The 17,347-nt window shown below is 39.9% G+C and overlaps 1 protein-coding gene across 1 annotated transcript; it reads left to right on the top strand.

The window, feature by feature from the left end:
* The first annotated feature begins 11,878 nt into the window (after window positions 1-11,878).
* Window positions 11,879-15,575, top strand: LOC148029204 (pentatricopeptide repeat-containing protein At2g33680-like). Its single transcript, XM_087687963.1, has one exon. The coding sequence runs from the start codon at window positions 12,054-12,056 to the stop codon at window positions 14,964-14,966; it is 2,913 nt and encodes a 970-aa protein (XP_087544089.1). The 5' UTR covers window positions 11,879-12,053; the 3' UTR covers window positions 14,967-15,575.
* Window positions 15,576-17,347: the final 1,772 nt, after the last annotated feature.

Genomic DNA, 17,347 nt, shown 5'->3' with positions numbered 1-17,347 from the left:
TATCCTCCTTCTTCTAATCTTTTGCCTTCTTCTCTTCCTGATCTTTAAGCAACCACACATGAGCAGATGCAGATATGATGCTTGCTCCTGAGCAAGCCCCAAGTGTTCATCCCCAAGGTGGCATCAATAGTGGAAACTACACCATCGAGCCAAGGTGGGAGGTCCGACAGAGTGATCCATGTAGGGCATTCATGCATGAGTCCTCTATTAGTAGAAAAAGTAGAGGACCAAGGAAGGGCATAGACCAAATTGCCATGGTGACCCACTAAGAATGCCAAAAACTAGTCACACTCTACCTTGGATGCCATTAGAATAAGGTAAAAGCCTTTCTTAATGAAGCAGAATTGCAAGAGGTTGGCTTCCCTCGGTAGGTCACTTTGAACCAGCTCTGGTAAATTCTTCTTCCATTGGGAGTCTCCCCAAAAAATAGAGGTGAACTCCAACCAAGCAATCTTGTATACTTTCATTTAACTCTATCAAGATGGAGGGCAACAATGTCCTTGTGTACGTTTGCTCCTTCTCTTGCCTTAGATATGCAATCTTTGTTGTGCTTTGCATGATCAAGGTGCAACGACCACTTGACCTGAGCTATATCCACATCATGAGCCTTTAGCACTTGTTGTGGTCTTGTCATGTAAGGCTCTACTATGTGGTGGTCATCTCAATTCTTTGCCTCTTGGATGCTCCCTCTTCATGCAAGGCAACATGCCATCACATATGGCCGTTAATGCACATGATTTTGCGCTACCACCACATCCATAGAAAGTAAAGGAAAATGTTAGATCTCAGGCACCACATTTCACTCTCTCCCTCTCTGTTCTTCTTATTCACATTTTACCATTTGTAATTATTGTGCAAATTCTTTGGTATTCTATTTATATATGTATCTATACTATACAATTAGTTTAATTATGGCTTAGGTAAACTCTAAACCTCCAATGCTCCCCCAACCTGTAACTTAGAACCTATCTCTATTAGGCAAAAGTTTGCAATCAAGTTGAAAATCTGTTGGCAAATTCACTGGTTTGTATCATGGTGGGTTTGCAATAGGTTTTTGAATTGACAACCACTCTACATTCGAAGAGAGCATTGCTCAATTTGGTTTCTAGTTGAATGTGACCGAGACAATCCACATTAAATATCATAAAGTGACGTTGAAAGTACTAGCTTCTTTCATTCTTTACTTTTTACTTAAATTTGAATTTGTACCTTTTAATGGTAGTTATAGGTTTACTTATAGCCAATATCTAGTCACAATTTGAAACATGAGAAACCCTTTCTTTTTCCTTTTCCTTTGGGGTTTTGAACCTAGTTCAATACCCTGGACTTAGTGCAAACAAGTCCTTAGATCAAGTCTCTTAAAATTCAAATTTAAATTAAAGTGAGAAGAAAAGTTATGGCTTCTATCTTTGCCTTCTCCCCCCTCTAACATAGCATTATTTTCTCCTTTTTTTCCCATAAAAACTCCGAGGGGTCCACATATAAGAAATCATCTATATAATGTGAGTTCAAAGGATATTAAGAAATACCCTTTCTTTACACGATATAAGACCTAAAAATGATCGCTTTTACTTTACTAAACTTACATAATTTTTTCAAATTATAATTTAAAAAATCTCTTTTGTAAATATAATATTGTAACTTTTACTAAATATAATAACTTTTCTTTTGAACTCACATGGTATCTTACATGTTCTATAAAGGTGGACCCCCTAGTAAACACCTATCAGAGAGAGAGAGAAGAAATAAATTGGTGAGAGCAAGAGAGAAATTAAGAGAAGAAAAAAAAAGGAGAGAGAGCAAGAGTTCAAAGAATAAAAACTGAAGAGAGAGGAAATAATTGTGAGAGATAGAAAAAGAGAATTGAGAGAAGAATTCATGAAAAAAAGAGAATTGAAAGAAGAAAAGAAGTTAGAGAGAGAGAGAATTAACAAAGAAAATTTGAGAGAGAGAGAGAGAGAGAGAGAGAGAGAGAGTTGAGAGGAAAAATAATTAGTGTTAAAAGGGAAAATTTTTAGAGAGAGAGAGATAATTGAGAGAGAGAGAGAGAGAGAGAGAGAGAGAGAGAGAGAGAGAGAGAGAGAGAGAGAGAGAGAGAGAGGTATATTAATGATCTACAAAAGGTGATTGTGATAGGAAATATTTGAGATCCCTATGATCACTTTTCACCTTGAATCAACCATCACACAAATAAGGATGCCACTTCTTGATTTCATGAAGAATGGCTAGAATTTCTTGGTCATAAATACTCATTGCCATCTCTTTACCATTAAGCTTGCAACTCTTAAAGGCTATTAACCCATGCTCTCGCAATAAAACTACTCCAATGACCTATCCACTAAGATCACATTTAATAGTGAACTCTTTAAAAAAGTCAAGAAAAACAAGAATAGGGGCTCGGATAAGCAATTCCTTCAACTAGTTGAAGCTCTAATTAGCTATGGTATCTCAAAAGAAAGCTTGTTTTTAAAGCATTTCTATGAGAGGGATTGGAATAGTCACATAATGACATATAAATCATCAATCAAAGTTGGCCTCACAGTGAAGAAGAGATTTCCTTGGTTTCTTGATAAGATTTAAAACAAGGTTTCCAAGTGGGTGGGACTCCACTTTCCTTTGTTGGTAAAATCACTATCCTAAACAACATTTTTACTTCAACCATAGTTTATATGGCATTGTTGTTTGCATTTAGCAAGACTTTGTAGGGTTGAGTTGAGAAATTCTTCAGATAATTGCTGTGGTCTAAAGGGGATGATAAGGTGTTGTCACAAGTTAGCTAGACTACTCTCTCTATGGACAAAAGCGAGGGAGGAGCGTGCCTCAAATCCCTTGACAACAAGGCTAGTAAACTTAGATTTCAACTCATCAAAAGGATAGATGGATCTCAACCTTGGTTCGTTATATTGAGGGCATGGATTGCCACTTCATATCTCGGAGGTACACCCTGACAAGATCTCCTGTGGTAAGAAGTAGTCATCAACTACCTTCTACCCGTTAAAATTCCCTAGTCTTAGAGGTGACTCAAACTATGGTAAGGAGCTGGCAATGAATGATCTCACAAGCTAACTAGTCCTCAGTGGGCAGTAGGAACAGAGATGCCTTCCTTTGTTCTAACATTTGGGTTAATCTCTTTGCCTTTGACCCTCTAATGGCACCTATCCTCGATAATAGAAATCTATCAAGAAGCATGCAAAATAAAGGAATCAAGACTTTTTAGCAATTGTGGGACAAGGAGAAGGTAGCTTTGGCCTTGAACACATTAAAGGTCGTTTGCTAGTTGAATCCGAGTGAAGCTCGATGGTTGGAACACATCCAACTTGGCTAGCCTACACCCCCACAATTAGGCCAACCTCTTTCCTCAACTCGTTGATGAGTTCAGCAGGCAAGCCATTGCTCCAATGCTACTTATGCCAAGATATCTCTCCCTCGTCCCTAGTTATTCCCCTCTCCCTCACCACCAAGTGGCAGAGAGTTTGCCCTCAAGAAACTCCCTTCACATGGAAGCATAGATTGAAATTTGTGTGGAGAAGCACCCCTTCTTACAGGCTCAATTTCTATAAATGGAGGATCCTCTCTCAAAACCCCGCCCCCCCTTAAAGCTAAGCCTACTAAAAGACTAACAATCTCCCCTCTCTGCTTATTTTGCAAAAGGTATGAGGAAGATGAAATACATGTTTTTTGGGATTGACCTGCAATCACAGATTGGTTTGGTTTCAAGTCAAGAAATGGCTAAAAGGTGCCAATCTTAGAACAACTTTTGGTCTCTCTACTGTCTTCTTTGGAGACATGGGCATGCTGGATAATGCCTCATGGAAGCTTGTCTTATTATTCTCTATTTTAACCCTCAAGTTCATTTAGAAAATAAGGAACACTTTAGCCTTTCATGGTGTCGGAGGGGTTTTTGTCGAAAGGTCATATCCATCGGGGATCAGAGATAAAAGGAAGTAGAGATAGGAGATGGAAGAGAAGAAAATAATAGACAAGAGATAAATACAAAAAAACACAAAGCACAATGAATAGAATCAATATGTATTGATAGAACCTAAAATCCCTTGTCTAACAGTGCTCGGAAGCAATCTCCAAGCTTTAGATCTCTTAGAGCTCCCTCGTAGACCAAAAACGTGGATCAAACAACAGCTTCCTCTCTGCTGCTCAGAACCAAAATCGGATGGCTCTGTTGGCTTTGAAAGGGGGTAAAACTTTAGGACACCTACTCCAGAATCTCCCAGTTCACTCCTTCTTCTTCTTCCAGTTCAAATTGCAATTTTCAGCCTGTTAATTGCGATCACGACGCGCGCGATTTCACCCATCTTTCTTTTTTATGAAAAATCCCAAAAATTGGCTAAAAAAGTAAAGTGTTTTTTGCATGCCATCCTAATCTAGAAGCTTTTTTAACTTTTTAGGATTTATACAATAAATAATATAAAAAATAGGCTAAAATTGTTCAAAAATCTAATATTTTTGGATCATCCATGCCACGGACACTAGTACTAATGACTCAGATCACATTGACTCTCTACATCAACAAGAAAGTTGGATGATGATGCACTCCAGAGTTTTTCACATTGTGCCCGCGTAGTGGCACGACATCCACCCTCTCTGAACCTGCACATCCTTCGGTATGTGCCAAAATCCTAGTTGTCACTAGATTCTAAGTCCTCCTCATCCTCAACAACCATATCCTTTGCTTCTTCATCTTCCATATCTTCATGGCTAGCCCCTGTATCATGGTCACTATTTTCTTCCAATTCTGGCAACTTATTGGTAGTAGATTCATGTCTCTTGAATACTTTGATTCTTCTCCCTGCTACTGGAAGTTTTATGGATATCCCATCTAGCTCATTCAATGCATAAGTAGTGTTATCAAACTCATGTCTTACCACATAAGGTCCAAACCATCTTTTGGAAACTTTACACATGGCACTATGCTGGTTGTCTAAATTGCTATCATAAACCAATACCCAATCCCCATCTTGTATGGTTCTTGGCCTCAATCTATGTATTTTGTCAAACCGTCTCTTGTTCTGTATCCTTGTTGCCCTTAACTTTGCAACTGCTGCCTCTATGTCTTCTGACTTTCTTTCCAACTATCTAACGCGTAAGGCCAACAACTCCTCTTGATTTAACTCCTCTTCCCAAGGTAGCACACTCCATGTGACTGCCATCTCTTCTATCGGCATGATAGGTTTTTGACCATACATCAATTTAGTTGGCATATATCCAGTAACAACACTATGAGTTGTTCTGTTAACCCACAAAGCATAAGGGAGCAATCGTGGCCACTCTTTTACCTTCTCTCCACATGCTTTTGCCAATGCCTTCACAATAGGTGGACGACCTATCTCACTTTTTTCATTTCCCTCAAGGTTATAAGCTGAAGTTAAAGCAAGCTTTATCCCCAACCATTCAAAGAAATCATGAGCTTCATCTGCATCCAGCTCACCCCTATTTGTTGTAAATTTTCCCACATAGTCATACTGACAAAAGATCTCTTCTAAGAGAAAAGTACACACTGCATTTGTTGCCTTAGTACGTAGAGCTCTCCCTTCTACTTGATTAGTCAAGTCTTCATGAGCAAGTACAAGATATCTCATTTTCCAAAGACCTGTAGGCATCTTGACTAAATCCACCACCCACTTAAAATGAAGAGACAATGGATATGTGGGCTGCAATCCATCCCGATGTCTCATAGAGAATACCTTTGACATGTCGTACATGTTTCCACAAAGTGAGCAACATCCTTATACATACCCTACCACCAATATCTTTCTTTGATCTTTGCAAAAGTACCCCAAATACCTCTATGGCCAACCCATAAGCTTTCATGAGATTCTTGCATAACACTTACTTGTGAAGCTCTGCCACCCAAAACTCGCAATGGAAAACCTTGTTTCTTTTTAGCATGTTTCTATAAGTATCAATCTTTTAAGAAAAACCCATAGGCTTTCCTCTTGATCTTCTTAAACTCCTTATCCAACTATTCATCTCTCTTTGTTAATGTATTGAGGTATTGACCAATTCTCAGCCACTCTCCTACATATTTGTCTTCTAGAAACACTTCTACACAAGATACAAAACATCTTAAGTGTCTTCTCTTTGTTGTCCAAGCTTCTATTAATGTTGTAGCAACTTCTTGCATTGCTAAATTCACTCTTACAACATCATTTTCAGTTGCAAGAAAGTCATATTCTTCCTCCTCATCCATCATCCCATCTTCATTCTCATAGCGTGCTCGAGATAACATGTTTGCCATTGGGTTATCTCTTCCTGCAATATGCTGAAATTCAGGGTTCAAAGATTTGATGTATGCAATCCACCGGAGCATTGCAATGTCTGGGGTAGCACAACTACTAATCATACCTAATATTGGCAAACAATCGGCCTCAATGACTACACGAGCACCCATAAAATACTCTTTATCACATTTAAGGGCTATCACAATTTCCCATAATTCTCTTTTTACATGTGGATATATTCTTTGTCGCTCAGTCAATACTTTAGTACCAAATCGAATTGCGTATCTTTGCCCTTCCTCATCATCTTGCCCAATTGCCCATCCAATCCGAATTGGGCTTGTGTCAATAGTAATAATGATAGGCTTTCCATGTGCATAATCAGCCTTTCGCAATGTAGGAGCAGATTTCAAGAGCTGCTTCAATTTCTTCATTGCTTTCTGATGCTTCCTTTCCCAGTGAAACCTTTGACCTTTTCACAAGAGCTGATATAGAGCATTATTAGCTACATGTGCAAAGTGAGGGATCCAAATCAAATAGAACACAAGTAGAACACACATGATCCCAAGAATCTACACATCTCTGATACATTCGTGCATACATCTTGCATTCTATCAATCTCATCTATTTTTGCTGGCGATGGTCTTTGCCCATAGGACCCACACATATGCCCAACAATCAAAACCTCTTCAACTCCAAAGACAAACTTTTGTCCAGCAAGAGTTAAATGTGTCTCTTCTAGAAGCGTCAAAATCCTCTCACAATCCACAATATGGTCTGCAACAAACTGTCTGCACCCATGAGCATCCATCTCTTCATTCTTTTCATCCACTGCACACCCTTTGATTGGAACATCATCCAAGAAGGGCATTGTCAATTGTGATATAAAATCCATGAGTACTCTATTCATAGCATTTGTCATGTGTACCACTGAGTTTGTTGCACCCTGTGGGAGAGTACACATCCGTACTAAACCCAAAGGAGTCTTCATGGTTGTGATATCCCTGCTCTCAATTGCAAGCTGAAACTGATCATACCCCGAGTAAAGATCACCCAAAGAATAGATCGCTCTGTCCGCAAAAGCCTCTGCAAATTCATCAACCATAGGACCTACACCCACATTTCTTATGGTCACTTTATTGACCAATTGCATGTCTTGAATAAATCTCAAAGCCCCATTCTTTTTAGGCATAATAAACCAACAATTTGAGTATGGGGCTGAAGAGGGATCCAAGATCTTCATGCGAATCTTTTCATTTAGCAAATCCATCAGCTTTGGCAAGTAAGCTTTAGGCATTGAAATAGGCCTCAAGTTCCATGGTACATGTACTATAGTAAATATTACCATAGGAGAGACAACATTTGGAACCACACAACCTATTTCAGTTGGTTGAAATGCAAATGCCTTTCTATGCCTAGCCAACATTCGCATAAAATAGTCTCTTTCAACAGGCAAAAGAGACCCTTCTACACCAACTTTTAATTCTTGTAATGTTTCAGATATAAACCGATGACCTATATCTTTAGGATCCCGCAAGCTTGGTTGCCTTGACACTTTTTCATACAAACCCTCACTTTCTAGTGGAAGTGGCAAAGCAATTGGTTTCACCTTTTTGTCAACTGTCTTATACTTTGTCTCCACAAGTGCTTCAGCCCATTGTAATCCTTCCTACTGAGCAAACAATGCTATAACATCATACATGTCCAAAGAACATACTAACAACACTGTTTTCAATCTCATTTTCTGCATGTATAGTTGCAAAAATTTTAGCCATATTGTCATTAATATTCAGCCCATAAAAGATGCCTGAAATGCCTTCATTTTCAACTAATAGTCCCAATGCTCTTAGTTCCTTAGTAGCCTGTTTCATAGATATGTGTTCAGCCTTGCATATAGCTTCCGTAGGCTTAAAACAACATGAACTGTTTACTACAAACTGTGAATAACCAATAGTAAATACATGCTTCATTCCATCAAGAGGCGAGTACATTCTCTGAATAGTACTACTGTAGCCCTGCATTACAGCAATGCTTAATGAAAATCTAGGTCTTTGAATTCCCTTGCATTTGGAGGCAAAGAAGACACTCAAAGCGTATCCCGATTTCTAGGATAATTAACACAAAAGTAAGAAATTAGATTGCTTTCCTCCCATCCTTACTTCTGACTCTTGCATAAGTAGAACCATTATCAAGCACCTTTGTTTCCATATGCACTCTTGTAATATAGGATTGTCCCAAAATCACTGCATATGAGGAATTATCTTGCACAAAGAAGTGTTGCTCTTCTTGTACATAACAATCATCACTTTTACATAAGGACATGCAACATAGAGCTCTCCCGAAGAATTATTTGCAGCCCTCATATGCCAACCATGATCAGTGTCTACAAGCCATACACCATTCTCATACAATCCATGCTCAATGACATTAATCTCAGACCCATGGTCAAGCACATCAACACAAGGAGTTTCACATTCACCTATTTTCACTATCATTTCAGTTATAGCCCTAGCCCAATGATTCCTTGTGTAATGAATTCGAGGAATAAATCCTAGAGCCTCTTCCCCATATTGTTGCATATGCCTTACTTCAACATGCATATTGCTATAAGACAATGTATTTTCAACCACTTTCTTTTCTTTTCCACATGCTGTCCAAACTGATTAGTAGCATCCTGCATAGATAATCCAATACTTACTTCATGCTCATATTCAGCCCGAATACCTAACAAATCAGTTTCCTCTTCAAATTGCAGCAATGCACTAGTAGTATCACCAAGAAACTAATGCTTCCTCTTAATTATGTCAATGATCTCATCATGAAATTCTTGCTTGGTGATGCCAACCACCTCTCCCAAGGTGAATTCCACCGGACTATTTAAGATCCGTTCTTCAAGAACCTTTTTAAGATTTGTGGCTGTCTCAATGTCAGATTGCAACTTATATCCTGGCTACTTGCCCTTCTTTTTGTCCTCTTGTTTGCTATCCTATTTTTGCTCCTGATTGACCTCTTCCATAACATGCTCAGGAGGTGGCTGATTTGTAGCTTTAGGCTGATCCACGCTTCTTCTTGTCACTCTTTTAGATGTCCTTGCATTATCTTCATCTCTCTTTCGTTTCTCTTCCACATGTACATCCGTGTTTTGTACCTTTGCTAAATATGCATACACTGAATATGCATCCACCTGTGATTCCCAACCAGTTATGTCACGAATGTCTTGCCCTACATGAGATATTTCACTATTAGTAACTTTTCTTTTTTCAGCTACATGTAAAGCATGTGTCCATATTTCAGCCTTTGGACCAACTATCACTTGGCCATGCATTCTATCCAACTATAGACCAAAAGTAGAAGCATGTACAGTCGCATGAGAATTTCAGACAGCCAAGTCTTCCAACAACTTCTGCATACCTCCCTTTCCAAAATTCAAAGCAAGAGGAAATCTAGTTTCTTGTATATGGATCTTGCAATCTTTCCAAAAGATGAGATGTCGTGTCAAAGCCTCCTGATAAGCAGCACGATCCTTTCTCTCATGCTGCAAACTATCACACCACATACATCTTTTTCCTGGCTTAGGGGCTGCTGCCTGTCTCCTTTCCTCTTATCCTTTTTTATCCAATTTTATGACATTCAATTGAAGATCCCGCATGCCTTTGACCAATTCATCTAATACATCTTCTCTAACAGTGGGAATAATGGCAGGTACATCCATATGGTTAGCCATAGAAGTGGGTGGCTTACTGGATACATCAATTGTCTTGCTCGTAACAGTGGGTAAGCTAGAGACATGCAATCTTTCTCTTCTTCTATACTTTTTCACAAGTGTAGTAGCAGCTTCCTTGACATGTCTCCACTCTGTTTTAAGACTTGTCTCTATAGTCTGATCCTCTAGCAAATCATCATGCTTCTCTTGAAGCTTAGGATTTGCTGCTTGTAGAAACAATTCAATTTTTTGACTTGCAAGAGCTTACTGTTCTGCAAGTTCCAACTGCTCAAATCGACTTTCAAATTCTCTTAACAATTCTGTAGCCACAAGACCTTTATTGGGTTGTAAAACCCATTCCTGAAAAGTCTTAAGTGTAATCAAACTGGTATCTTTAATGTAAAATTCTTCCATGAGTGTCTTCTTGAAAGCTCCCTAGTCAGCATCCTGAATGTATAATTCAGTAATTTGCGCTTTTAGTTCATGTACAGTGATTCGAACAAAATACCGACTCCATGTAGGTTGAGTCACTACAAAGAATTCCATCTTTTGAGCATAAGTATGTACATATGCAAACACATTCCTACCATTGAACAACTTCATCTCACGCTCAACTGCTTTTTGCAGAGCATTCATCACAATACTTTTTGTTTGAGCAGAAGTCTACATCACCTCTTGTTGTTGTTGTACCTGCAAAAGCATATTCATATTCTACACCAACGGTTGCAAAACATCATTGGAAATTATGTTTGAAGGTTCCCTCATCTCGTCTTTCCTTTTGATGACCTTTCACATCGAGTTCACCAATATCGGAGGGGTTTTTATCGAAAGGTCGTATCCATAGGGGATCAAAGATAGAAGGAAATAGAGATAGGAGATGGAAGAGAAGAAAAAGAATAGAGAAGAGGTAAACATGACAAAACACAAAACACAATGAATCGAATCAATATGTATTGATAGAACCTGAAATCCCTTGTCTGACACTACTTAGACGCATTCTCCAAGCATTAGATCTCCCGGAGCTTCCTCGTAGACCAAAAACGTGGATCAAACAACAACTTCCTCTCTGCTGCTCAGAACCCAAATCTGATGGCTCCCTTGGCTTTGAAAGGGGGGTATAACTGCAGGACACGGACACCTGCTCCAGAATCTCCCAGTTCACTCATTCTTCGTCTAATTCAAAGTGCAGTTTTTAGTCTATTAACTGCGATTACAACGCGTGCGATTTCGCCCATCTTTCTTTTTTATGATAAAACCCAAAAACTGGCTGAAAAAGTAACTTGCTTTTTGCATGCCATCCTAATCTTGAAGCTTTCTTAACTTTTTAAGATTTTTACAATAAATAATATCAAAAATAAGTTAAATTTGTCCAAAAATCTACTATTTTTGGACAATCTATGTCACGGACACTAGTACTAATGACTCAGATCACATTGACTCTCTACATCAATAAGAAAGTCGGATGATGATGCACTTCAGAGTTTTTCGCACTATGCCCGCATAGTGGCACGATAGCGGCCAAATGAACCTTGCTCCATTAGATAGCATCAAAGACCTAAAAGATGATTGTCTCTATGCTTAAGGCCATCGAGCCCAAATTCTGGATGTGTAAGCTGTTTCATAGGAAACTTGAGGCTATGCCTTGAAGTACCTTCAACTTCTATTTGCTCCCAAACAATGGCCTTTGGATGCTGTAACAACTCACCTGGGTGATGTAATTGTTTTTATTTTCATCTAAATACGATACCCTATCACAAAGAAAAAATTTAAATGGTCAAATTAGCTCTATTTTGCCAATGGGGTTGTGGCTTAGTGATTTGGGTGTGGGTTGAGGTATGAGGGTGTGCGAGTTCAAACTTTGCGCACCACATCCCAAGTTTTCTCTTCAAAATAGATTTATTTTTGATGCAAAGTTGCCATTCAACACCGAATTGAGGTGGTGCGCGTTTGGCTTTTTGGGAGGCGGGCGGGGGGCAGCGGGCCGCGCGGGGTCACCTGATTGGCCCCGCTGGACAGGGAACAGAGAGAGTAGGCAACAGGCAACAGACAAGGCCGAGGGCAGGAGACCCTCAACACCCAAGAGAACACACGAGGTTCATGGTGGACAGGGCACGTGCATGCGTTTGTGCAGCAGGATCTCTTTGGCACGTGCGAGCTTGAATTGCAGAGAGTCTGCGCATGGCAGCCGCCCCCTCGGGAGCCAGCGTCCTCTCTTCTCCAGCGATGATCACGAGGGCCTCTGCACCATTCCAACCCTGTGTCGTCAAGGGAAGCTCGACCAGGCAGTTGATGCTCTCCTGCTTCGGTGGACCCCTCCTGGCCCCCATCTCCCAGCGCTGTCAGGTTTATATCTTCTCATTCTCGAGGCATGTTCCAGGGCCAAAGCCCTCGATCAGGTCAAGCGGGTCCATTCGCTCGCCCCCCCACACCTCCTGCACCTGCTTGGGGACTCCTTTGTTGTGGCCTTCGTCAGATGCGGTGCCCTCCATGATGCATACCGCATCCTGGTCTCGCTGCCTGTTCGATCCGTCTATGCTTGGACAGCACTGATTTCTGGCTATACAGCTCAGGGCCATGGCTTTGAAGCACTGGTGTTGCATCGGCACATGCGTGAGGACGGCGTGGAGCCGAATCATTATACCTTTGCCACCCTTTTCAAAGCCTGTGCCCTTGTTCCCGACCTCTTGGAAGCGGAGAAGCTACACATGGATGCACAGAAGAAGGGCATGACTTTGGATATTGTTGTCAGTAACGCCCTTGTGAGCATGTATGGTAAGTGTGGATGCATCTTGGAAGCAGAAATGGTTTTTTGTGGTTTGTCCCAGCGCAATGTGGTGTCGTGGAACGCAATGCTTTCAGCATATACAGAGCAGGGTCAAGGAGAAAAGGCCCTTCGACTTTATAGGCAGCTGAAACATGAAGGTATCAGTCCGAATCCACAGACCTTTTTGATAACTCTTCAAGCTTGTGGCATTCTTGTAGATGAAAAAAAAGCCATCCTGACTCAGTCTCCATGTTTGGAAATTCAACAGGCATTGCATTCTGAGTTGAAAAAGAAAGGCTTTCTGTCAGATCTGTTTGTGAGCAATACGCTAGTGAGTGTATATGGGAAGTGTGGGAGTATTGTCGATGCAGCAAATGTGTTTATCAAGTCATTTCAGCATGATGTTGTGTCGTGGACTGCAATGCTTTCTGCTTATCTGGAGCAAGGCAAAGGACAAGAGGTTTTACAATTATTTAGGCAAATGCTGGAGGAAGGTGTTTGTCCTAATGAGCAGACCTTTCTTATTGCTTTTCCTGCATGTGGCACCTTCACTCAAAGGGAAGTGGCTATGGTTGAAGAAAGACATTTGATCCAGGCCACATATTTTCAAATTTGTCAAGCATTACATGCTGATGTCAAAGGGAAGGGCTTAACATTGGATGTCTTCATCAGCAATACACTCATCAATGTGTATGGCAAGTGTGGTAGTATTGCAGAAGCAGAGAATATATTTATCAAGTTATCTAAACGAGATGTTGTGTCTTGGAATGCCATGTTATCAGCATATGTAGAGCAGGGCCAAGGGGACAGAGCTCTACTACTTTACAGGCAAATGCAGCATGAGAATGAAGGGAACAGCTCAAGCCAACAGAGTTTTCTAATAACCCTTCATGCATGTTGCAGCCTTGTTGAAAAGGAAGAAGCCATTTCAGGGGGAGAAATCACGCAAAATATATACTTGGAGATTGGACAAGCGCTACATGCTGATAGTCAGAAGAAGGGATTGGCTTCTGATGTCTTCATCAGTAACACTCTTGTAAATATGTATGGAAAGAGTGGAAGGCTTATGGAAGCCAAGCAGGTGTTCAATGGGTTGTCCCAGGCCACAGTCATATCCTGGACTGCAATCCTTTCAGCATGTGCAGAGCAGCATCAAGGAGAAGAGGCTCTACAATTGTACAGGCAAATGCAAGAGGAAGGCATCTGTCCTGACCAACAGGGAGTGATGATGGGCCTGCAAGCTTGTGTTTCCTTGGTCAAAACAGAAGAAGCCAGAGAGGAGGGCTCCATGACACTTTTGGTCCCTTTAAAGATTGGGCAGGCACTGCATGCTGATGCTAAGAGGGAGGGTTTTGATATAGATGTTTTTGTTGGTAGTTTCTTGATTAAATTATATGGAAAATGTGGGAGTATAGAAGATGCAGAGTGCGTTTTTGATGATTTATGTGAACATAGTTCAGTTCCATGGAACTCACTTCTATTAGTGTACGTAGAACAAAACCAACAAAAAAAGGCACTAAGGCTGCTCTGCCGGATGCAAGATGAAGGTATGGCTCTGGATGACTATTCGATTACACGTGCTTTGGAGGCTTGCAGGACAATCCTAAGTGTAGAGATTTGTAAGCAGCTTCATTTCAGTGTTGTTGCTGCTGGACAAGAGCACTTTCTGATGCTGGGCACTGCTCTGATTCGAGCTTATGGCAGGTGTGCTTTTATGGTAGATGCTCAGGCAGTCTTTGATGGATTATCCCAGCGGGATACTGGATCATGGGCTGCATGCATAGCTGGTTATGCCCAAGAAGGGAATGCTGTGGCATGCTTTCATATGTATAATGAAATGCTATTGGCAGGCTGTACCCCAGATGGACTCACGTTCTTTTCACTGCTCTCAGTTTGTGGGCGAGCTGGCCTAGTTGAGAAAGGCTTTCACTTATTTGAATCGATGTCCCGAGTTCATGATTTTACTCCAAACTGGAGGCATTATGTTGCTATCATTGGCCTTCTTGGGCGTGCAGGTGAATTCAAGAGGGTGGAGCACATATTATTAAGAATGTCAGTCCAGGCAAATTGGGAGTTGTGGATGTGCGTACTAGGGGCATGTCATACATATTGCAATGTGGATTTGGGAAAGCAGGCATTTGATCATGCTGTGGTTTTAAAGCCCAATGATGCTGCAGCATATCTTTTGATGTTCAACATCTACAGTGATGCAGGGATGCATGGACATGCAGCAGATATACAGAAGAGATTCAATAATGTTGGTTAAAAGTCGAGCAATATGTGATTAAGAGATAGGTTATTAGAAGGAAAAAGTGAGATGAAGGATATAAACACATAATACTGGAGAAGTTGGCCATATCATTCATTCATAATACCCTGCAAGTTGAATCCTAATATACCAAAAATACACATATATTAGCACATTGTGTGTGTCAAGGTGTGCCCTAGACACATTAGTGGGATGCTAACAATTCATGTTCAACAGTGATAATTTTGTGGCCTTACATGTCTCTCATTGTTACTGTAAGCTCACCTCTATGACTGGCATGATGTGCATGTGACAAGATGATGGGCTTTTAATTGTTGTTGTGAACCTACATCTACAATGAGTACGATGTGCATGTGACAAGATAATGACTGATTTGGCTAAAAATGAGCCACATTTTTCACGAACATTAAGCTTGTACATAGTCTTTCCATTATACTTGCAAAGTGGAGCCTGCATTTAGAAGAGAAAACAAGCCAAATGCATCATGAGCATTGTGCTTGTATATAGTCTTGCAATTATATTTGCAAAGTGGAACACGTCATTAGCACTATTTGAAAGGGCATATGCTTTAGTAATGGTAAGATTCCGAACAATTTGCCCAATCAAATTACATACAATGTTAATTGGAACATTGAAAGCAATTTTCAAATATTAGGTGAGTTGCATGTGTGTGTTGCCCCCCCACCAAAAAAAAAAAAAAGTGAGTGGGTGGGTGGGATAGGGATCCAAATACTAATGCTATCTCTTGTCATATTAGAATATGTAAAGCCAAAGATCTAGTGGCAAATATACACACTTTCATTTGTGATTGAGACGAGAGACTAGCAAGAAATTGAGGTAGGCTAGGGTATGTGAGGCTTTTCTACTTAGGTTGTCTCATTGCCGTTTATGATTATAGTTTGATAAGAAGAGGCCTTTAGGCCTTTGGAGCATCATCATCAAGATTACATGGGGTCTTCTAAAACATAATATGGCAATCTCCAACCGTAATTATATTGTAGATTCGGTGTGGTTGTGGGATGGTTGTTGAGAAGCTCTCATTTTGGTCAAGAGCTCATGAAATTGCTCTTGATTACTTGTAATTTGCGGTTGTAGCTTTGTTTGGTAGAGATTGATCTATCAATATAGAGATGAATGTTGGCAAAAGGTTGCTTAGTGCCCATCTCCAAAAGCATCTCAATGGCAAGGGTGAGAAGTACTAGGTGTACCTCCAAGCATAATGTTTAGAACATATAATCATGTGTCTTGTTGAATTTTAGCTTTACAATTTTGCATTGTTTTCTCACTATTATGTGAATCCCTTCTTCTTATTTGTCCATCTTACACAAGGGGGATTAGAAATCCCAAGCAAAGCAGTTCAATTTCAATAATTGAAGATGTTTATGATATGCCCAACATTGATGGGTTCCCAAATCATTATGATCTTTCTGGTAGGTCTAACCCAAGTGACATTTTTAGTATGGTTCAAAGATGTATCCATCAAAGATCTCTAGCAAATGGAACAAACCATCATCATCGTACTATTGAAAGGGGTTTTGCTCTAAATTTAGTGAGTATTGTAACAATTTGTTAATGTACTTGGTTATGTTTTTTTAATTGGGATTTTTAAGTGTTTTTGAAAAGAACTAAAAGCTTGTCAGGGTATAATATAGAGATGTTTCTTTTGAAACAATGTGATTTTATTAGATCTCTCAATGTTATCTTTTATATTTTTGTAGGTTAATCCATACTTTTGGATGTTCCAAAGGTAATGGCCTTTGGTAGTTGAAAATTTGGCTTACAAACATGAGATTATGGATTCAAGTCTAGATAGGTGTATCATTTGGTTGGATACAAGCTAATAATGACTTGTGGCACATGTATACATATCACATGGTTGCATTGTACTAGGCAAATAGATAGGGAATTAATACGTTTTGTGTTTGCAGTGAGCAAGTCATTAGTAGCCAAAGTAATGTAAATGCAATGATGTTTGCATTGGCAAGTGGAGTGTATGCAGTGCGTAGGATGATTCATTTTGGTACCATTGGTGTGCATATTTATTTGTGGACTTATATGCAAGGTCATTTGTTATTGTTGTAATATTCACATCATCGCCTTATGGAAAGACAATCATTTTTCTACTATTGGAATTATTGTATGGACATGAGCAAAACATATATAAGCCTTAAAACATTTAGCAAAAGCAATTTATTTATCCAAGGAAAGCAAAAAGCTCAAAAGGATGTTTTTGAGGTACAAATCATTAGATACATGCATGAGGGAGATGTTCACTCATGCATTAGGAGAGATTGTACCCATTCTCTTATTGTGCACTTGTCTCTATTTCTTTCCTGCTCTCTTGTGTTCTTTTAATTTTTGGTTAATAATTACTTATT

This window comes from Lygodium microphyllum, chromosome 11, assembly GCF_053477565.2.
Source record: "Lygodium microphyllum isolate KBCC chromosome 11, Lygodium_microphyllum_v1.1.10, whole genome shotgun sequence".
Lineage (NCBI taxonomy): Eukaryota > Viridiplantae > Streptophyta > Polypodiopsida > Schizaeales > Lygodiaceae > Lygodium > Lygodium microphyllum.
This window is presented reverse-complemented; position numbering and strand designations above follow the sequence as displayed.

Coding starts and splice junctions, on each gene's coding strand:
- LOC148029204 (XM_087687963.1), top strand. CDS start 12,054: ATGCGTTTGTGCAGCAGGATCTCTTTGGCACGTGCGAGCTTGAATTGC.